The sequence below is a fragment of the Stegastes partitus genome, unplaced genomic scaffold (genome assembly GCF_000690725.1).
Source record: "Stegastes partitus isolate 25-593 unplaced genomic scaffold, Stegastes_partitus-1.0.2 Scaffold12, whole genome shotgun sequence".
Classification (NCBI taxonomy): domain Eukaryota; kingdom Metazoa; phylum Chordata; class Actinopteri; family Pomacentridae; genus Stegastes; species Stegastes partitus.
The window spans coordinates 458,551-481,630 of NW_007577743.1; the positions used below are offsets into that span (position 1 = coordinate 458,551).

At 40.2% G+C, this 23,080-nt stretch overlaps 1 protein-coding gene across 2 annotated transcripts; it reads left to right on the forward strand.

Annotated features, from left to right (window-relative positions):
* The first annotated feature begins 624 nt into the window (after positions 1–624).
* Positions 625–22,858, forward strand: mical1 (microtubule associated monooxygenase, calponin and LIM domain containing 1). 2 transcript variants are annotated; one of them, XM_008287768.1, is made up of 25 exons: positions 625–758; positions 1,235–1,371; positions 4,649–4,960; positions 6,223–6,430; positions 7,019–7,126; positions 7,283–7,378; positions 7,568–7,723; positions 8,444–8,544; positions 8,809–9,066; positions 10,412–10,527; positions 11,261–11,387; positions 11,736–11,814; positions 11,983–12,130; positions 12,345–12,535; positions 13,577–13,683; positions 13,984–14,046; positions 14,161–14,404; positions 14,833–14,900; positions 15,198–16,005; positions 16,123–16,247; positions 16,329–16,442; positions 18,275–18,368; positions 19,036–19,129; positions 19,397–19,470; positions 21,484–22,858. In XM_008287768.1, exons 3-25 carry the CDS (start codon positions 4,703–4,705, stop codon positions 21,675–21,677), a joined length of 3,831 nt encoding a protein of 1,276 aa, XP_008285990.1. In that variant the 5' UTR covers positions 625–758; positions 1,235–1,371; positions 4,649–4,702; the 3' UTR covers positions 21,678–22,858. The 2 variants fall into 2 exon arrangements, with proteins under 2 accessions (XP_008285990.1, XP_008285982.1); XM_008287760.1 differs by having other exon boundaries at positions 1,235–1,316.
* The last annotated feature ends 222 nt before the right edge of the window (positions 22,859–23,080 follow it).

The following is a 23,080-nucleotide window of genomic DNA, read 5'->3' on the forward strand; positions in this document are numbered from 1 at the left end:
CAGTGACCTTCTAGGAACGTTCAGGGAATGTTTCCTAAATGTTAAGCAAACACTAACCTTTACAGAGTGTTCCCTGAAGCTTCCCTGGCAATTTAGCAAACAGTGACCTTTAGCATATCTTCAGGAAACTTTCAGGGAACATTCCCAGAAGGGTACCCAGAAACTGTAACCTTTAAGGCATGTTCAGGTAACCTTCAGGGAACGTTTTATGAAGGTTCAACAAACAGTAAGCGACAGGAAACGTTCCCTGAAGCATCCTTGAACCCTAAAGGTACAACAGCAATGATAATGGTGACATTTTAGTTTACGTTCATTGTGAAAGGTTTTCGTATTACTGCTTTGTGTAAAACATTTTTTTTTTGTAGCATAACAAAAATAATATTAAATATGATGTTTTTGTCATTTAAAAAAATATTATTGTTTTTTTTTTTTTTTTTCTTTCTTACAGTTCTTGTTATTGTTGTTATGCAGGAGCTCTGATCCTTACTCTTAGCTGGTGGATGGCTCATCGCCACATGTTGCCCTCAGGTTGGACGTTTTCACCCTAACATCTACCCGCTCGTCACGTGCGCTCGCGCTCTCGCCGTGTCTCTTTAGAGAAAGTCCCGGAAGATGCTTCAGTGTGCAGAGTGGGCGCGCGGCGCAGGTGAGCCAGCTCGCGCTCTTTACCTGTAAACAAAAGAGAGAAAGCAGACATGTTGACGACCCCCCGAGACTCGGTTTAATGGAGAGCCGCTTCCAGCACCGCTTCAAAGCCGGTAACGTAACTTCAGGACACCGCGAGCTCAGTTAAACACCGTGTCTTTGTTTTCTGTGCGCGCGGAGTCTCTTTGTTATTTGTGGTTACTTTTAAACTTTGCAGCTAATGTTGTGCTGCTGCTTTTGGTGACATTCATAGCTCACTGCGAAATGTTTTCATTGTACCGCTTTGTGTGAACCATATGTTCGGAGGTGGCCTCATATTTCAGCTCTCAGCGTTCTTTGAAATCTGGCCGCCTGCACTTGGTAACATATTGTGGCTACAAGCTGCTTTGGCACAGCAGCAACATTCAGTGCCACACCTTCCTGTTCATTTATTCGCTTTCTACCATTGTGAGCTCTTACTTATAAAATGTTTAAATGTCTCTGTGTGATTGCTGCCACCTGACATTTCTCGTTTTTCTTTTCTCCTCTCTCTGTCCCACTGATTCTCCCCTTTATTTCCTCTCTCACTCTCTTCTCCAAAACCTGCCAGGCTGGAGATCAGTGTTTGATCCAACATCCTGATACACACAGCACTGCCAGACACACTGCACAGAGCTTACACATGTAATAAGGTGGGTCAATCCACTCCCAATCCAGTCCAATCCACAGACTACGAGGGAAAACCAGGTCAATTCACCTTTAATTCCTGGTAGTTTCTGTCTGATCCTGTCCACAGCATTCCTGCTAGAACTCATCTCACCTTAGAATTGCCTAACACAAGTCACATGATGATGATGACTCTGTGAGTGCGCCTGCCTTTGCCACAGTGGCTGTACACTCAGCATGACAAAACTGTATTTTCTGTAGCAGTGTTGCACAAGTTGTTATGTTTGCGGTTTCCTGCAACATCACTGCACATCCTTGAAAAGGTGGCACAGAATAAAAATACAGCAGCCTCCTTGAGAATTAGATAAAAGAGTCAAGATGATCGTGTGAGTTATTTTTAGTTTTGACAGGTTGTCTTGTCTTCACGGACCACCTCACATTTGCTAACTGCTTTTTTTTTCCCATTTGCAGCACAGGCTCCCTTTATAGTCTGTTTGGAGATTTTCATTTGCATGTAGTCACTGTATAAAAATGAATCATGTCAGAACAAAGGTACCTCTGCAATCTACTTGTCAGGAGGCTTATTTATTTCTCTGCTCTGGTAGTGTCCACTTGGCAATTAATGAATAGAGAAAAGACAACTGGGATGATTGTTATACAATATAATTTAAATTATATATATATATTCCCCTTAAAATATCTTAAGTGTTAAAGGACTCACATCTTATTAAAATCATTGGCCACATTAAAGCTGTATTATTTTGATTTTGAGCTTTTGAGTTAAGCCACTGTGTTAAGTCATTGTCATTTAGATCTGTAGTGCTTCATCATACAAACAGTTGTTGGGTTTTTTTTAATCTTTGAGTTTATTGTGGGTTATAATTTTTTTTTAGTGACCGGAACAAATTACCTGCAGACTTAAAGGCAGTAAAGCAATAGCCAGGAAGAGACGGTAGTTTTATTGTCATCTTGTCATATTTCCTCAGAAACCGTGTCATCTCGACGTTGGTTTTCAGTTAATATCTAAAGACATTCAGAGGTGGAAATGCCAGGGAGGAACACTGGACTTAGTAGCACCTTCAACACAGTTTTTCATTATGCTCGCATGCAACACACAAACAGAGTCATGCACAAACATGCTGCAGTGGTTTGTGAATGTAATTATAGACTCTCAGGTGGAGGGCATAGGCTGCAGAATTCGCAGCAGAGGGGAGTTGTCGTGACATAAATGCTGATGTCAGGAAGTGACACATGAGCAAAGCTACAGGAAATGTCGCCAACAGTAAAGATACTTCACTCTTACTGTGTGTGATACTGTATTTCATGTTGCTGCTAAAACAAATGTTTTAAATGTGTGCTGCAGGGAAGCTGCTTTACCTCATGTTTTTGTTGTTTGAGCATATTATTGACTTAAAAGATTAGTATGTTCCCCATGCAGCCTTTAGCTCTTTAAAATAACCCACCTTAGGTAAATGTTGACAGTAAATTGTAAATGGTAAGCTCATATTGTGTTACACATTTCTAATGATGAGAAATGTATTGTTTACCAGCATTCACTTTCATTTCACAACAGTCTGTTCCAATTTACTGGACTATTTTCACGCCCAAAAACATTCATGCTCTCAGGCAATTATGTTGAAAAGTTGTACACAACTAGAGGAAAGACTGTCCTGCTCACTATCGATGATCTTTCAAAACTGCAAGAGCAACATACTTTTCCTCAATCTTCTCCAAAGACTTTCAGACTTCTGTTTCACACAATAAATTCTGCTCTTTGACATGTGCTGTATAAACAAACTGATTTTGTTCTACACACAACTTAGAATTACTTATAGTTACTTGCTGATTGGAATAGTTCATTGACAGGGATTTGATCTGTGGCTTTTTTCACATTGATTTAACTGTTCATGCAAATATTTCAGACACCATTTGCCAGTCTGTGTTTCCAGGATTGTCAGTCATGAGACTCTTTATCTTGAAATTGTTTTATGAGGGGGACATGAATATCTTTGGACTTTGGACTATTGGTTGGACAAAACAAGACATTTTATTTATATGTTATCGAATGAGAGATTAAAATCTCTTTTTCGAGGGAGACCTGGCTGAGGAGGCACACTGTTGGGAAATTACAAAAGATTCTAAAATCAAGTGTAGAAACAGTTGAGGCAGGATTTAAGTTAAGCCTGGTAAAACAACCAGGCGATTACGATGCACAAAATTAAATGTAGTTTAAGAGTAGCAGTTGCACTTTTTAGTTACACATCTTTTGGTCAGAGCTTTGAACTCTCCAGTGAAACAAGATCTGGTGTGTTCTGGAGGTTATACCATAAGCAGGCAGAGATCCGGTGATTGTGGAGGCCATTAGAGTTCATTGTCAGTTTGAGATGATTTGAGCTTTGTGATATGATTGATTATCGTGGAAGTAAGCATCAACAGATGAGTCAGTGTGGTCATAAAGGGATGGACATGGCCAGTTACAATAACACGATGCTCAGTTGTTACTAATCCAATCGTTTGTTGTCCAAATTTGGTGTGACCATGTGAATTGTAGCCCCAGTTCCCTGTCCTTAGGTAAGAGGAGGACCCGGTGTGGTCTTCTACCGCTGTAGCACATCAGCTTCAAGGTTCGGCTTGTTGTTCAGAGATGGTCCTCTGCATACCTTGGTTGTAACGAGTGATTATAATGGACACTATACACAGTGGTTTGTAGATCACTATTAATCAATCAATAGGGTAAATAATCAGCAGACAGTAACTGTAGTTTGTGCAGTTGTTATTATTATTATTGTTTTTATTAATAATAATAGTAATAATTCACACCGAGCCCTTTGTAACTTTAAGGTTTTTTCTTGTTCAGCCTAGGTGATACACACAGCAGCTATTCTAATCCAAACATATGGAAGAAGTTATATTCTCCCTGTGTGTTTTGGCCATGTGTTTCCATTGAAGTGTACACTGCTGCCTACTGAAACTAATGACAGACGCATGCCCTGAGGCAGCGTGAGACTGACACATCAGCTGTGGGTGGGTTGTTCAGTACAAAGTGCTTGTAAAAAGAAAGATAGGAAGAGCCTCTGAAACCACATAGAGGAAGCCGCTAATGATTCAGCCGACCAGGTGACAAGAAGCCCTCAGCAATGAAGCATATAGACCATAATTAGACAAACATGAGGAGGGGACTTCCCAGAGCACAGTAGGTAGGAGATTTAGCAAACTGGACCGCCTCTATAAATGCAAACTACAAAGGTGATACGGACTTAGTCACCCTTTCATAACTTGCAGTAAACCTATCCCCACAGCTTTGTTATTTCTAGGTAGGAAGTCCTAATGTTGTTATATTTAACCTCCTCTTTTGCAGTCAACGAACAGACCTAGTAACCAGAAGGACCTGAACCCACTGTCATCCTCAACTATGGCGAACCAGGAGCCTGTCAACCCTTCACATGCTGCGTTTGACCTCTTCATCCAAGCCCAGAGCTGTAGGGATGTGAAGCACCACTTCATCGAGCTCTGCAGGCAACTGGACATCAATCCTAAAGATTTCAGGACCTTCTACACAAAGTTAAAGGAAAAACTGAACTACTGGAAAGCCAAAGCCTTGTGGACCAAACTAGACAAAAGGGCATCTCATGCAGATTACCAGCAGGGAAAAGTCTGCACCAAAAACAAGGTACTGGAAAACTGAGATTCTTTATTGTATCCTAAACAATCTGAAAAGTAGGTGTTGACTTTGTTTTCCTTTGTAAATAGCGAAACTCTTTTCTCAGCTAAAGGAACCTGTTCCTTTAATTGACAGAGGAACAGGTTGTTCCTTTCATTATTTCACAGGTAAGGAGGACTTGTGAGACAGATTTTACCGAAAGTACTTTATGAGTAGTGCTCAACATAATGCCATGATGACTATATTTTGTAAATTTTTAGCAACACTTTAAAAGCACTTTGTGTAACTTTGTTTAGTTTTTTTAAAATGTATTCATAATTTACAATAAATGGCATACTTTCACCCACTCCTGAACCAACTCAGTGTTCACTTTTCCATCGTCCCTTAATACAAATACTGTTTTAAGGAATTTTCCCTGCTTTTGTGGAAAAAACTGAAAACCTATAATTATAAGGAAAAAATGTCCTATTTATATACAATAAATTGGCACAAATTGTCAGCCACTATCAACTCTAGTCTAAAAAAAAAATCGCAATTTCAGTTAAGACATCTTCAATCAACAATAATATATACAATTGTATAATTGATTGTGATTGCACAATGGATTAGTTTTTGTTTCTCCATTATGGAGGGTATTTTAGAGGCTTGTGTGCAAGGTTCAATCCTATGAACCTTAGGTTGTTTTAAGGAAAATTTCACTGCCTTTTAAGCTCCTGTGTTTGTCAAGGATTACCCATACATGCTGTAACTTGTGTTCACTCAACAACCAAGGCTATCCACATTTCTCATCATTTGACATGTTAATATTGCACATTTTTTTATACTAGCTGTTAAATCAAGGAATAAATCATATTATGAAACTCTTACGTTTTTGCAAGTACTTCACAATAAAATACTAGCAGTAGCAATATCTTGTCATAATTTTCTTGGATAAATTGTCTAGAATCTGTCAATATAAGAACCGTGACGGTAGATATTCTGTGAGTCTTTGACAATTTGAATAAAGAATATGCTGAATGCGTGTGATTATTTAAATGAAGGGTGCACATACAGTAACCTACTTGCAGAGCTGCATTGTCGAGTAGCAAACCAGGCAAATGTTTAGGATATAAATTAGGTTGCAAAGTGACTTTGTTGGGTTCAAAGGGTTAAATAAAATAGAATTTTTTATAAAAACTTTACACTGATTGTCCTACAGTAACATTCTGTTTTATCAGATTTCTTCATTCTTTGATTGTCATCATATCCATGCTGTCTGATTTCTCTCTTAGTGTCTTGTGTTGGGTGCTGGTCCATGCGGACTGAGAACGGCCATTGAACTGTCCCTGCTGGGGGCTCAGGTGGTAGTACTGGAGAAGAGAGAGGATTTCTCCAGAAACAATGTTCTCCATCTGTGGCCCTACACTATCAGTGACCTCCGCGGGCTCGGAGCCAAAAAGTTCTATGGCAAATTCTGCTCTGGCTCTCTGGATCACATCAGTGAGTGACTCTGGCAGCTATTAGTGAGTGAGAGAGCACCGGGAATGTAAAACAGCTTGAGCGAGTATGAAAGGCATGAAATAAACGTATTGTATTAACAACCTTTACAGGGCCAAGTTATTGAATTTTGAGTTTTGGAAGCTCAGTGCAAAGGCAATTTACTACATTTTGTTAAGTTCCCAATCATTTTTGAATCTATACATTGCATAACTGAGGCCAAAGTTTCATCCATCATCAAATAGGATTTGTAACATTTCAGATGCAATCATAATCAGGAACTTGTCAAACAATTTATTCATTCTTTGTCAGTTTTGAAGCAGAATGCATTTTCAAATGCAACATTCTTAATGTTTTTGTTTTTGCTGGATGAAGCAAGCAAATTTAAGACATTGCACTGCTGATGGGTATTTTTTTCTCAGTTTTGTACATTTTAAAGTAATTGATTAATTGAAAAACAATTTACAGATTAATAAATGGTTAACATAATCTTTAGTTGCACCCCATCACCTTTGTTTGCTTGACTGCAAGAATAGTATTTTGATTGTCTAACACATATATTTCACAAGAAATATGCATGTGTGTTTCCAGGCATTCGTCAGCTGCAGTTGGTTCTGTTGAAAGTGTCACTTCTCCTTGGGGTCGAGGTGCACACAGGAGTGGAGTTTCAGGGCTTGATCGAGCCCTCAGGAGAAAATGGTATTTACATTTAACCGCTACCGTCACCCTACCCTCAGTTTTTACTGTTGTTGTTTTAATGGAGAATATTTTTGAACCAGAATTATGTAAAGCAGTAAATTTCTCATGAAATCAACTGGTGTGCAGGACACATAAAGTTTGATGTCTTTCTGTCAGGTTGGATGGCCAAACTGCAGCCTCAGTCTCATCCTGCTGCATCCTTTCAGTTTGACGTCTTCATCTCTGCTGGAGGAGGCAGGTTTGTCCCTGATGGTGAGACAAATACTCATGCATGCTTGAATTACTTTAGTTACCTCTGTTGCAATAAGGGGCACCAACCAATTTTGCAAGGCACTGTTGTTACAAATAGTCTTGAAACACAAACTGTCCCCAGCAATCTTTTTCAACATGTAAACTTTCATCAGCCCAGTTTCCTCTTTTTCTTCCTTTCCAAACTCTCAGGTTTTAAGCATAAGGAGCTGAGAGGGAAGCTGGCGATCGGCATTACAGCCAACTTCATTAACAGAAACACAGCTGCTGAGGCCCAAGTAGCAGAGATCAGCGGTGTGGCCCGCATCTATAACCAGAAGTTCTTCCAAGAGCTGCTCACAGAGACGGGTATGAATACAAATGACATTCATGACAGTCATATTCATCTAGATAGAGGACGAAATCTAGATTTACAAGTGAAGCAGCTGTCCGCTCTCTGTTTTGGTATAATGATGAAAAATTAAAGCAAGAAAAGAGGAAATGAGTTGCATCAGATTGCCTTGTTTTACTTCACGGCTTACACTTGGTGAGAACATAAATTGTGAAGTAGAGTCACTGAACCATGACATTTCTAATAATAACAAGAGTACTTTTATTTTCATTTTAATTTTCTGCTGTTGTGCCATGCTGAATGCAGCCCTAGAGGCATAAAAGGAGTGTTCACACTGTCAGGTTGGGTTCAATGTGAAGTGTGAAACAAGCAGCAATGTTGTTAATATATGTTCCTATCTCTGTTTAATTTCCTGTGTCAGTGTTAACTGTGATAAAATTCATTCTTCCTCTGACCTACTGCACCTTCATTTTAGTGAAATTAAATTTGTGACCTTTATATTTGCGCTTACCCTGATCACATGCATTTGAACTGCTTTTTAATCCCCTCTGACCTCCCTGTGCAAATTACCACAGGCTTGTCCATCCAATAACGAGTTAAGACAATAGAATAGCATTAGCAAGGAAGCCAACATTATAGAAAGATATCACACTGAAAGAAGCTTGTCAACGCTTCTGATTCTCCACCTCTCTCCCTCTCTCTCTCTCTTCTTGCTATCTAACCATTTTCTGTTCCAGGTATTGATTTGGAGAATATTGTCTACTACAAAGACGACACCCACTACTTTGTCATGACTGCCAAAAAGAAGAGCTTGCTGAAGAAGGGGGTCATTAAACAGGTGAGAACAAAACATCCATTACCAAGAAAAAGTGTGATTCTTACTGGCACTAGCTGCATCTCTGGCCAGTAAAGAAAAAGAAACAAACCAGATGGATGAAACAGCTCTGCAGGTTCTTCAGTGTGAGGAGGCAGACTGTCATTCAGCTCTTCTTTCCCCACAGCCTGGGCTCTTACTTAATGCAGTAAATCAAGTATAAGACATGTCACTGTCAGGAAAAGTGTCCCGAGTCATCAGATGGTACCTCTCTCTCTGTCTCTGCAGGACTGTGGTGATGCAGACCAGCTGCTGGCTCCTGCAAATGTGAATCACGAGGCTTTGTGTCGCTATGCACATGATGCTGCCTTCTTCTCCACTGGTGGCAAACTGCCTGACCTCCAGTTTGCTCAGAATCACGCCGGCCAGCCAGATGTGGCCATGTTCGACTTCACCTGCATGCACCGTGCTGAGAATGCCTCGCTGGTCAGAGAGAGGAGGGGCCAGAAGTTGTTAATGGGTCTGGTCGGAGACTGCCTGGTGGAGGTTGGGGACAAGGCTTTAACGTCATTTCCCTCGGTTCACGTTTTTAACCATGCTAGCAGCATGCCTTAAGAATCATAGTCGCTGCCAGGAAATTTTTCTCATGCAGTGCCCATAAAAAGTATTCACACCCCTTGGAAGTTTTACTTGCTTTTCGACATTGAATCATGGCCAATTTAGTTCACCTTTATTTAACACAAATTTACAAAAAAAAAGGCTCTTTCTTGGCAAAGTGGAAGCAGATTTCTACAAAGAAATGAATTAGAAATATAAAATGTAAAATAACTGATTGCATAAGTATTTACCTCCTTCAAGTCAATACTGAGATGCACATTTGTCTACGAATACAGCATTGAGCCTGTTTTCTCTTCATAGTGCAGTTGTATTGAGGAGCACTGATTCACCAGTGACTGGACCTTCCAGATCCAGGTGTCCTTATGTTACAGTCACTTGAGACACATTCACTGCACTCAAATGATCTCTATTTCACCAATTGTGCGACTTCTACCACCAATTAGCTGAAACACCGATGGAATCACTGATTTTACAGTACATATTTTTAATTTAATTGACATTGTAAAAATTTGTTTTCACTTTGACATGAAAACTTTCTTGTGACAGTCTTGTCAAAAAAGACGAATTAAATTGACTGTGGCCATGTTGAAAAGCAGTAAATAGGAATGGTGACTACTTTTTATGTGCCCTGTACGTATCTTGTACCCAGAGGAGGAATTCCTCACTTTGTAGCACTACCAGCAGATCAAATGTTTACTTATCCTCTGAGATATCTAAACACCTATAACATAGTTTTGAACAAAATGTTGTACGGACATCTTGTTTTACCAGATAGTGAAATAAATGAAGACTTTTCTTAATGGTAAATTTGTGGCATTGAGTGAAAGTTCTTGACAACTTAAATTTAAATTTAGTGTTTCACATTTTTGACCAGAAACACCATCAGGTCAGAACTGTATGCTGTGTCACATTTTGTTATTATACAAAATGCCTACAGAACTAAGGAAATTGTCATTAACTGAAGCTGTGCTTTATTTTAATGCTATTTAGCGAATTTTATCATGCCAAACTAAGATATTCTAGCATATGCATATTAGCACCGTCAACTTTGGCATATTAACAAGCTGACATTTAGCTCAAAGCACCTTCCACAGTCACTAACATTTCTGTAGACTCTTAGTCATGATTACATTAAGATAATAACTGTCTGGAATTTTGATAAGCTCTTATGCAGAGCTGCTGTTTTCTTTTATACCTAATATGTTTTTATGAGTAACTAGCTTCTGAGCAATCACTCGTATGCTCCATTTAACTGTTGAATTGGTCTCTGCAGCCTTTCTGGCCTCTGGGTACAGGCATAGCTCGTGGGTTCCTGGCTTCTTTTGACACAGCGTGGATGGTGAGAAGCTGGGGTAAAGGGGTCCCACATCTTAAGGTTCTGGCTGAGCGGTAAGCATATTTTAAAAAAACTGCTAAATTCACCTTTTCATTATGACCAGTATCCTGGGAAATACACTAGACTTCTAGGCGCAGTTGTGTCTGTATTTCTGTGCTACTTGCTAGAGTTTTATTGTTTGTATTGACTGTTTGCTCACCTTTATTATCACACACAGTGAAAGCAACAGGTTCTGCTATTAGTATAATATTTGGGCTCAGAAAAGCTGAATAACAGTTTAAGTGTTACAAATTAACGGATGTCAGTGAATGCACTAAATAAATGACTGAACGATGGTGCTAGGAGTCATCAACGTGCCTGTGGGTCTCCTCATCAGTAGCACCCACCCATCCTGAGATAATTAGCATGATGGATAGTTGTTTTGATTACATAGGCATTCAAATTATTCCAACATGACTCCTCGATGTGACAAGAATAAAACAATGAGACTAAATTGTGGCAGTTTTGAACCCAAGACAAGACTTTTACCATAGTCTGATTTTCATTAAACTTTTAAATCTTTAGTGGGAAGCCTGATTATTATGCAGAATAAGAGGTCAGGTATCTCTACTAAAACTTTGGTCCTGTTTTTAAATAAAGTTCAAACAAAGTTTGCACCTGCAGATTATTTTAAACCCAGACAACATATAGTTTTCACTTTTTTGTGTTGCTGCTATTCATGATTGATGTGGGATTTTGCTTAGCTCAAATTTTTTACTCTGTTTTCATTTCTTCACAAATGTACAGAGAGAGTGTCTACCAGCTCCTGTCCCAGACCACACCAGAAAACACCAGCAAAAACTATGCTCAATATAGCATTGACCCCAAAACACGGTACCAGAGAGTGAATCTGTCCTCCATCCAGGCCCACCAGGTCAGCACCGTTATCCTTTATTTACTCAACAGAGATTGAAAAGAGAGTCCCTTCAATCGTCATGAAGGTTATTCAGAAAGGCAGATAACAGTCTAAAGCAGTGTTAGTGAAGGAAATGAATGTTGGTCTGAATTCTACGTGAAACTTGTTGACGGCTAGATAAAACTACTACCGTTAACCAGCTGTATTGGACCGTGGATGACTTGTAATAAATGACAAAAATGCAAAGATTGTGTTAAACAGGATCTTTAGATGAGTTGTAAAGGAATCTTTGTGAGCTCAACTCAAGATTGATTTATTTGATCTCTGAATAAATACAGCAATTGAATCTGTCTTTCACTTACTCAGGTGCAGCATCTCTATGATGTTGATAGATCCCATCCAGCAAGCAAGAAACTGAAGGACAAGTGGTTTCCCATGCGCCAAGGTCAGCTGCTCCTCTGTACAGCCTGCACAATAATTAGTAATCTTTCACTTTCAGCTGCACAGAGTAAACCAGGAAACACTTTGTGGCCAGTATGACAGATGAATGTTGTTAAACACAAATACGCTTGCAAAACATTGTCCAACCTTTTGCCTGTGTTTGGTTCCTCAGATTCCGTTAGCGGATCAGAAGAGTTGCTGAAATGGTGCCAGAAGCACACGATAGGTTATGAGAATGTGCATGTAAAAGATTTTACCCAATCCTGGCGGTCTGGGCTGGCTCTGTGTGCTCTGATCCACCACTTCAGACCTCAGCTCATGTGAGTCACCGCCTCAGCATTACCTTGGTTTAGATCTGGCGGCATATTTGATAAGACACTGTGGGATTCTTAATGGCTATGCACTGGTTTGATTTTGTTCATTTGACCCAGTTCTTTGAACAATATTTGCTTTTCAGTAACTGATCATCTTCTCTATGAAATAATTGCTCTATTACTACTGTCAAGTGATCCTGCTTTCTTCCTTCTTCCCAAGTGACATATCTTCCCTGGATGAGTCCAGTAGCGCTCACAACAACCAACTGGCCTTCAGTATCCTAGAGAGGGAGCTGGGCATCCCACCTGTCATGTCCCCCAGCGACCTGGCCAACACTGGTCAGATAGACAAGTTGTCCATGGTCCTCTACCTCACCCAGATCCAGAAAGCTTTCACTGTGCCCGCAAAAGGTAAAAGTTTTTTGTTTACACTGGTAAAAAGGAAAGTCGACCAAGGTCAAATATGAAAGCCAACAAGCACTTTGCAGTTTTTCCACAGTTAATGCTTTCATTAAATGCCCATTATAGTGCTATTTTTTAATCTAATATAGCTATTAGTGACAGCAGCATCAATCTTACATAACTTGGTTGCTAAGACACTGCACAGCATTAGCATCACCTTAAAAGGGTCAGGTGTCCTCCCACTGAAACATGTTCAGTGTGGAGAAACGATCAAACCAGTGCTGTCTCTTTAAGAGCATGTTACCCAGAATTCATTGGGCTTAAGTGGCTAGTGCTGTGCTCAGAGCCAGCCTCTACTGGTTGTGCTGCTCTTCTGCACTAAGCCACACCAGCGGCAGACAGAGCAAACAGTCACGGTGTGGAGCTGGATTGTCAGGGTCTGACGGGGAGGTAGCGTCTCTTGAAGGGGATCTGCTATACCTGCTCCCAAAGGAGGATTTTCTCCTGGTTGATTGTTGCAAAGGTATTTTTGCAATCTTTTAAACATGAGGAGTTTATGCAGTGTAAATGTGAGCCCATCGTTTAGAGGCAGTGAATGAGCTGAAGTGGGTGTGATATACGCTCTGTGCCTGTGATGCTGTGCTGCTCAGCTTGGGATCCGCTGACTGATGTGCAGGCAGGAGGGAGCTGTCAATCTCCGGTAACCTTATCTGAATGGTGAAAGAGTGGGAGTGATAGTCACAGCTGGAGCTGAGGAGTTTTTCTGTGGATTGACAAGTTAAATTCAACTGCTGCTGGTGCTGTGACGCTACAGAAAATTCAGACATTCTTTATATTTCTGACAGAATTCAACATAAAAAGCTATACTTTCAGTATTTGAAAAAGGTGCAGTCAGAATATTTTAAGCTGCTTCATGAAAAGCTGCAAGTAGGCCAACAGCAACATTCAGGCATCTTTAGAAATGCAGCCTAGTCTAAATGTAAGATACAGTGAATCTGGTGTGTGTCCCTCTCTGACGTTTTGCTTTCTTTCATTTTCTGTTGGCAACAGAACCTGCAGGCTTCCTGCCATCGTCCAAGCCTCTGACTCTCTCCCAGACACAGTCAGCTGTCTTTTTCCTGAACAAGCTGAAGCACAACTCACTGCAAAGACGCAAGGTACGCCCACTGTGACTAGAGTTCACTGTTTACACAGCATGGAGAAATGTTTGATAATGATATTTTCAAACACCCTGGCTTGTTGGCTGGAGTTCACGTCGGGGTTTTCAGTCTGTGTTATTGTGTTATCTGTGACTCAAATATCTGTTTTGTCTGTTATTCCCCTGTGTCAAGGCAAAATGTTAGATGCTATTTTAAAGAAAGTGGTTTCCACTTGGATGGTTTAATCATGTTTGTGATTGTTCTCCTCTTAATCAACAAAATTAGGTCCTGTGATAGTTTTTCCAATTTTCTCTGCAGGAAAAGCTGGCAGCTGAGAGACGAGACACAGAAACAAAGACAAGGATGGGAGATGAGGACAGCGTGAGTTTATTTAGCTAATCACACTAATTCTTTATTACTTATTAATGCAAATCTAAGAAACGGCATCATTTGCCAGTGTTCTTTGTTGACTCTGCGTCCTGACCTTTTCTGCAGACGCTGGTGTCTCCTGTGTCCCCTGCACTCAGTCCTACGCCTGCTCTTTCTCCTGAGCCCGAGCCCGAGCCTGGTACTACCGCGTTGATGATGAACAGTGAGGAGTGCTACTTCTGCGGTCAAAGGGTGTACGTGCTGGAGCGCATCAGCACCGAGGGCAAGTTCTTCCATCGGAGCTGCTTCACCTGCCATCAGTGCGGCGTCACACTGAGACTAGGAGGATACACCTTTGACCAGAATACAGGTGAGCACTCTCAGAAAACAATCACATGTATACAATACCTAATGGGACACAAACAGTCATTCAGTATGTTGCAGTGTTTCTTTTGTTATGTTTTTTTTTTTAGCAGCCTCTTGTTTGCTACTCCATGATGGAAGTGCTGTATTATTGAGTATATAATTGTGTGTATCATTTTAACAGCCTTTGCACCTGTGGTATGATGTATTCTTCCAAAACCAGAATAAGCTACAAGTGAAGCATGACTTACTTTTTCATTTGTGGTGTTAATAATTTGTGCTGAGACCGTTTTTTTTTTTTTTAAGGGGTCGCAATTCTGACTGAAAAGAGATTAATTATTAAAGAAAGCAGCAGGGTTTTTCCTCTCTAACACATCAATATTCACTCATCTCTGATTCCTCCTTTTATTGTTTTTATCTGTGATGTCCCCACAGGGAGATTTTACTGTGAGCTGCACTCTGAGGAACTGGAGCTGGCAAACGGGCCTGAAACATCTTGTAAGGTGGGTCACTGAGCAGAACAGATGTAAACCATTCTGTTGCTTGCTGCTGATGACTCCAGACTCCATGTTGAATCCTTGTGTTCATTATGCTCTAGTTACACAATCTTGTGTTGCATCATGCGTCTAGTGCCTGTTTCGGTGTCAGCAAGGCTGACTCAGTTGGGGCAACGTACATTAGGAGGATGTTTGTTTCAAAATATATGCTGTGGATGTATTCATATTAAACATTTTTGCTCTTTATATGCATTTCCACATGAATTCATACATATTTTTTTACCATGTCATTTCTCTCTTTAGGATGGCAAAGAAAATAACGGAACAAATGAAGAGAACGGACTTTCCAGTGATGAATATACACTGTCTCCATCGGATGAGGAGTATGAGCACACTCTGGACTGTGGCCCTGTTACTCACACACAATCGCATAAATCTGAACAGGACCAGCATATACGTGAATCCAAAGAAGAGCCCCAAGATCCATGCACATCAAAAGCTCCTCCATCTAAAACTGAGGTAGTGGCGCCAACTGAGGAGGACACAGAAGAAATTCCTTCCGCAGCATCCTGTCCAGTTCCAAAGCCACGCCTTTCTCGGCAGACGACACCCACCCATCAGCCCTCTCCCCCGGTAGCGAAACCTCGCAGAATCCACATTTTTGATGCTCCCACGATGGAAAAAGATTCACCGTCAGCCCCTGCAAAAGAGCTCTCTAAAGCAGGACCAGACTCCCGTCCTAAACAGTCACTGCGAAAGCTTCAGTTAACCGACGAGGAGAAAAGCCTGCTGGTGAATCTTCAGAGCTTCAGTGCAGACTCGGACTCGGAAACCCCTGGTGGATCCTCCTCCTGCTCCTCTTCCTCGGCGAATGCAGGAGGTCCTGCTAAACCGGAGGGCCTGGATGGGCAGGAAGAGGAGGGCTACTGGAGTGGGAGCACTGCAGGAGGTCACATGCGGGAGAAGAGGAATCGACGCTGCTTCAAGAGAAAAGAGATGCCAAGCGGGCAGACCAGAGTACGATCCAAGTTTTCCCCCTGGAATCTGTCTTCCCCGAGAATCAGCAGAGACACCCGGCTCAGTGTCCACATTAATCATCCAGGCAGAGTGGGTAAGTTGAACTTGTTCTTTATATTTTTTAATGAAGTAAAATGATTAAAGGCAAAAGCTTTTGCTGTTTTTGGAATCTTGGTCAGTCCGTGCTTCTTGTTCTACCTTTTCACAACAGAAACAACATTCAGACAAGTTCACAGTGCCTCAGAAGAGGGTGTCGATGGAGATGATGATGATGACGATGATGACGACGATGATGACATGTTTGAACGGGATGACATTGACTTATTTGATGAGAAAGTGAGCAGTGGAGATGATGTTTTCATTTTACATTTCTACATTTACAGCCGCAGACTCACAATAACGTCACTGTAATTCCAGTTTCAGAATTTGCCATCAGACCCTGTTGAGGCTGAGAAACTGGAGCTGATGAAGATGAGGACTCTGGAGCGGCGGGCAAAGATGAGCGAATTACAGCGATTTCACAAAGCTCAGGTCAGTGTTTGAAATTTTTTGGTCAGTTCTCCAGCTTCACTTATTAAAGCAATAAATGTGTTCATGAATATATACTGTAATTGTTGGTAAATATGTCAACACATTGGCGTAAAGAAGTAGAAATTTCTTTGGTTTGCAGGATGTCTGTTATTCACATGTTAAACACTTCACTCATTACCCATCGCTTTGTTGCTAACAGTTGGTCCAGGCTCATATTTTCTCTGAGTGAAGCAGGCAACCTTACACTTTAACGGCGACAATTAACCCGCATTTAGTTTCTTTTTGTTCACACATAATACAGTTTATACAGTGCCAAGTATTGGAACATTTCAATTTTTAGTTCTTTTTCAATTCAATGTCAGTTTAATGAGGCTTTTTGACAAAAAAAAACATTACAAAATATTATTTCATGTTAAAGTGAAAACACATTTCTACACAGTTATGTCAATTAATTAAAAACATGAAATATAAACTAAGTGATAGCATAGCCCTTACACATTCACAGATTTGTGCATGTGTCATATTTCAACTGTATTCAGTGACTTCTGATTCATCAGTCCCTGGACCTTCCAGATACAGGTTTCTTTGTACTCCAATCACTTCGGACACATTTTGCTGCACTCTGATGATCCTCATTTAACTAACTGTATGACTTTAGTACCAATTGGCTGCACCTGTGGTGAATTGATTGGGTCACTTTTTTGACATTTCATTTTGTTAATAAATTGGAATTGCTTTGGTGTAATCTATTGTCACTGTGACATGAAAGAGTAATTTTTTTGTAATGTTTTGGTGAAAGGTAAACTTATTAAGTTGACCAGAATTTAGTGTTGAAAAGCAATAAAAGCAGAAAACCTCTAACATGGGTGAATGCTTTTAATAGGCACTATAGCTCAAAGTCATAGCTTTTTCAAATAACAGATATGACGATTGAGTTGAGAGTGCAGTTGCACAGTTCGGCTTTGTTGAAGACGAGGAGAAATGACAAGCCGGTCTTCCATTTTGATGTAGTCGAAGTGGAATAAACCAAAGCCATTGACATTGTTTGTTTGTGATAATCATTTTGAGGAACTCTTTGATTATGTCGTATGTACATCATCGCTATCCTATGCACCTGCTGGGAGTTTCCTTAATCGCAAGGCCATTCAGTTAAGTCAAGTCGACCACTTTATATCGGCAAGTTTAATTGATGTTACGGTCTCTGGTCACCACGTCACTACTGGTCTCTGCCTATGTGTACACCCCTTTAAAGCTCAGTCCTGGTTGATTTGGTAACCCCTGTGGTTACCATGGTAAGAAAAGAATTGGTAAATACAACTGCAAACACTGTTGTGGAGCTACTTTGTCAGAAAAGCAACAGAATAGCAGCTCAAGCATCAACCTGCAGAGAAGCCAGACCAACTCATGGGGCTTAAATGAACAAGTCCGTCAATAACTGGCCTTTTTCCATCATGCCACGAGCAGCCGCGATCTGATTTCATGCTGCATATGGCCAGGGCAGTTTTCTGCACAACAGTGGTGCGCAGTAATGTATCGGCCCTCCATCTAACAACCTACTGGGGCTGCTCCTCCCTGCTCTGTTGCTGCCTTGCAAAAAAAAATTGAAATAAACAGCTGACAAAACAAAATCTCTTCAAATTTAAAAATTAAAAAGATAAATAAAATTGTGCAGCTGGATTACATGTCGCATTGTTTTCTGTTAATCCCTCATTTGTTTAAAGGCAGATTGAATAAACTTCATAAAAAACATCAAAAACGTAATTTGGTGAGATGATAATGACTCTTATTTTATGTTTTTGTCCGAATGTTCTTTTCGTGTTTGTGGTTCACAGTCGATCCAGAGAAGACTGGAAGAGATTGAAGTGACTTTCAAAGACCTTGAGGACAAAGGTGTCGTGCTGGAGCGAAGTCTGCGAGGAGAGGCTGGTAAGAAACAAATGTTAACACCAGTGGTTTTCAAAATGTGATGTGTTAAGGTTTGTTGTTGTCAATTTAATGAGATTTGTAGTAAAAAAATATCTTCACTTTTTATGACTGTAATCATTTAAAGGGATTTTCACACTGATTTTATGCTTCTGTGTGGACAAAAATTGTTGTGCTGGAAGAAGACTTTGACTTTTTTTTAGTTTACAGTAAAAAGGTCGTATCTGTTCTAGTAATTGAAAATGAGGAGGAGAAATGTAGACAACATCCAAGTGAGTTGTTACTGATTTTAACTTGGAAAAGAAATACAAAACTGAAGTGGCTCCTTTTTATAGAAGTATTTTTTTTATTTGATTTTCACTACCTTTTAGTTTAAAAAAATAAATTAATTAGTTAGTATGAGCACCCAATATATTACTTTTCTTTGCTTTATGACCAGAAATATATGTCTGTAGGAGTAAAATGTCAAGCTTCTAATTGTGAATCCTCATGCGTGTTGGCGTTCAGGCTTTCAAACACTCACATGGTCGCTGTGTCAGATGCAACAAATATATCTTGTTCCGCATTGCATTATGTAGAAGTTCCGTGCAAATGTGTTTTCCTGTTTTTTGATCAAGCTAAAATTACCGTCATGCACAGATATCTAAACACTCTAATGTTCCACTTCCAGACAGCGGCGGTTCTCCTGATGCGATCGAACAGTGGATCCAGCTAGTCCACGAGAAGAATGCACTGGTGTCTGAGGAGTCAGAGCTCATGGTGGCGTAAGTGTACTGATTCGCTCACAGTGATGAACAGTTACAGCCTGAGCAGTCCCAGTAGAAGTACAACACAGCTTTTGTTCAGAGTAGAAGTGACATGGTAGCCGCAGGGTCCATAAGAGCAGACCTCCACCCTGAAACACTGTGGCGACTGTATGTTCTCACTGTAGCAGCACTCAGACTTCTTTACAAGTCATACGTCCTGTTATGACCTGCAGCTACAGCGGGATATGCTGCGTATATGACTCAGCTGATGTTTTTTTCTCTCAGGTCTCGACAGCTGGAGCTGGAAGACAAACAGAGCACCTTAGAGTTGGAGCTAAGGAAATACATGGAGATGAAAGGTGTGTATTTGGCGTGCACACACAAACACTTGCTGTTCACGCTGGTTTTGATGTTTTTAACAGAGCAACCCAACTTGTAAACAAGCACCAGTAGTGTTTAGCCAAGGCCTGTGCAGTGTACATTTTCTCCTCTAATGAGAACATCAATGCGTGGCTTTCTTTAGCTCCAGTACTCCCGTCAGATTATCCCAATTCTGCATACAGTGCATTTCTGCATTTTGCAAAATTCTGGTTTCGCCCAAAAGTCTTAATGCATACCATATGATATTCAGTGACTAGAATGCTGAGGTGTTTGTTGCTACGCTAGCAACTTCCTTGGCTGTTTTGTTTGTCCAAACTGGCCACAAAGACATACCTTCTGAAACCTTCCTTTCACCACGAAAGAAAACAAAAATCCACACTCCTCTTCCTGTGCTCAAACACATTTATTTCTTCAGGAAGGTTTCACTGAGTTATCAGATATCTTCTTCGAGGCCAAGAGGGCACCACATGCAGTTTCACACGAAAAACAATTTCACGTGTTAGAACGAGGAAAATATTAGTCACTGAAGAGAGACGTCCAGGTCACACCAGTGATCTCTGTCCAGAATACATTCCACCTCAGGTCGTTTTATCTTTCAAATGTAGTTCATATGAGGCTCAGCAGTTTGAATTAGTCAAATCAAGTGGTTGTTTTACGAAGTTAAATTGCCTCCTTGTGACTCCACAGATAGCGTTTCTGTGTATTTTGATTTCAGTCAGTCCGCTAAAACCTTGTGTTTCATTTAGGCACCATGTTCCTTAGCGTTTCATCTTCTTTAGGTTTCTTTTTGTGGTCAATGTGGATGGTAGGAACAATTAAAGAGATGATCAGGGAACACTGTACAGTAATGCACAATTACTTTGACACTGTTTTAATGAAGATCTGAGAAAATCTTTTAAAAAGCACAGTTGAACCTGCAGGAGTTTCTGATGACTCATTAAGGGGAAACCTCTTAATTAAAAGTAAATGAATTCCTGATGAGTAAAAACAAACATGTCTGGGAAACTTTCCCAACACAACTAGTCAAAACAGTGTTCATGTTATCATGAAGTATGTATTTGCAAAAACAGAAGATGGACATTGTGGGGTTTTCTTATATTCTGGCCTGCACTGTACCACGTTTTCATTTTTCCTCTGGTTAGACCGCTCCACGACTTATAGAATGAAATGTAGACTTGAGCTGCATTCTAAATCACATACTTTTTCTTTTTTAACTTTCAGTTGCCCTTATAAAGTACACACTGTTATATGCAATATGCATACAACTGGGACATACAACTTTGATATAATCTTTCACCTTAATCTTTCACCTTCACAGTCTGTTCTGCAGTGTACTGGCTCAAGTTTGTTTTTACTCACTCAGGACACTATGAAATATGTGACGAAATTGTGTTTTGGGTCCAAATGGCCAGAAAAGCATGCTGGCCGACACACTGCACAATCTGACTGGATGTAGTAGGACATCCAGGCATTTTTGGCAAACTACATTTGGCATACTATGGGACAAACTAAATCTTTTTTCTGGCACATTGTATAGTATGCTAATGTAGATAAAGTGCCAGAACAAATATGTTGAAAAATAATACATTACTGTAACATTCAAAAACTGTAAACACTGGTAAAAAATAATGGCAAATATCTGGAATGATATTTGATATCTGATATTTTTTAGCCAATTTAAATACTGTAAAAATAATAGTGTAATTTTACATTTAAATGTTGCAAAAGAATTAATTATAATATGTGGACATTTTGATGTGATGTGGTTATTTACAGTTTTGGCCTGTTTTTTATGTTAACATGTAAATTACTACTTTTTTATGGGATTTTGCTAGTTGTCTGTAATTTAAGAAATGGATGAAGTAACAGTAAATAATCTTGTTGTAAAACTGTTAAGACATGAATTTTTTACAGTGCATGTGGCTTTATTTGTAGTGTGCCTTTGTTGCCATTTTTAATTTGAAGTGTGCTTGTGTTTTTTTGTTTGGCAGACAAGACAGCAGAGCAGCAGGCAGAGGAGGACCGGGTCCTGCAGCAGATGATCGAGGTTGTGGACATGAGGGACTCTTTGGTGTCATTTCTGGAAGAGAAGAGGCTGAAGGAGATAAGTGAGGAACAAGAGGCTTTCTCCATCATGGAGGCCAAACGGCACTCGAAGGCAGGACCTCAGGTTCACTGGGCGTGAGGCTGTACCGCACACACGTACTCAGCATGAGCCTCTGTGAGCTGTACACGGGATTCTTTCACATCTGCTGTGTGTGAGATTCACTGCTTTTAGACTTGGAACCTGAAACTTAAATTTGCAAAGCCAAAGATGATACAACGTCGTTGTGAAAGGTAGCCCACTACAAGTGGTCCTTCAGCGAATAGGATTAAGTTCAGGCTTGTGGGCCGGAGGCTGAATGAACATGAATTGTGATCCGCCCCCTAGAGGGAGACATAAGCCTTGAGATCTGAGTTGATGCATCCTACAACTCTGCAGACAGCCTGCCACTCTAGTGGGGTGATAGCAACAGACTATGTATGAAAAATGATGTGTAATATCTGCTGTACTATTGAACAACACAGGAGATAATCATTACCCAGTCTGGGACTTGGCCTGGTTTTGTGTCAGAAGCGTGACTTGAGTGCAAAGCTGAGACAAAGCAGAAAACAATTACATTGGTGAGAAACCTGCAGTAGCTGGTTCTAAATAGATCTAGGTTAAAAATACACAGCAAATACATGTTTTTCGAAAATAGTTGGATGTTTATATTGATTTTACTTGCGTCATCATTGACAAGTGCTACTGTACACAAACACATATTATACATATCCTGATTCTATCTTTAGTATTTGTATACTGAATATAAATATGATGGACGTTTGAAAGACTAAGAGGGATTGGAAATATTAGACTAATTAAAATTCTGTTATTCTGTTCTTTGTTTCTTTTTATCCAGCTGTCATTTCTGAATGTTAATGGATTTTGTAGCACTCCCTGCTGTTCACCACGTCCCTTCCTGATAGCACGTTGGATGGCTAATCTCAGGGGTTGATCGTTCAGTCCTCTAGGAATCTGAGTTACAGTTTTCACTGATGGCCTTCAACAGTCGGCTGCTCTTCAAGTGGTGGTGTATTATTGGAACACGGGGGATTTGAGGTGAATGGAAAACAGACTGAAATGGACTGGTTCATCTATTTATAAATGCCATCATTTATCATTTGCAGGTGTTCCTATTCATGTGCTGGCTGAATAGCCAGAATCAAGGCAAAGACCAGTTTGTTGTCAATGAAAAGGAGCCTTATATATTCATTGTCCTGCTGCCATTTTGTGCCACCTGGACAGCACTTCACAGTATATCAAATAAAGATCATGCACTTTGATGCTGTAGTTTTTCTGTTTCTGACAGTGTATTAAAGTCCTGAGCGGTGGAACTAATGGATGCTTGATCCTCTAAGTTGTATGGTACCATAACCTCAGCTAAATACTGTAGTTATTTAAAAAATAATGCATATATAAAAAGACTTGACTGCCTCTGCTATTCTACGGACTGACCAGCAGGGTGCACACTTGGCCTCAAGATTCAAAGTCAACAACATCAAACC

What these genes read in the sequence shown, in the direction of transcription:
- mical1 (XM_008287768.1), top strand. Translation starts at nt 4,703, where the DNA reads ATGGCGAACCAGGAGCCTGTCAACCCTTCACATGCTGCGTTTGACCTC. An exon ending in TTTCACTGTGCCCGCAAAAG is followed by an intron (nt 12,536 to 13,576) that starts GTAAAAGTTTTT and finishes TGTTGGCAACAG; the next exon opens with AACCTGCAGGCTTCCTGCCA. An exon ending in ACTCACTGCAAAGACGCAAG is followed by an intron (nt 13,684 to 13,983) that starts GTACGCCCACTG and finishes TTTTCTCTGCAG; the next exon opens with GAAAAGCTGGCAGCTGAGAG.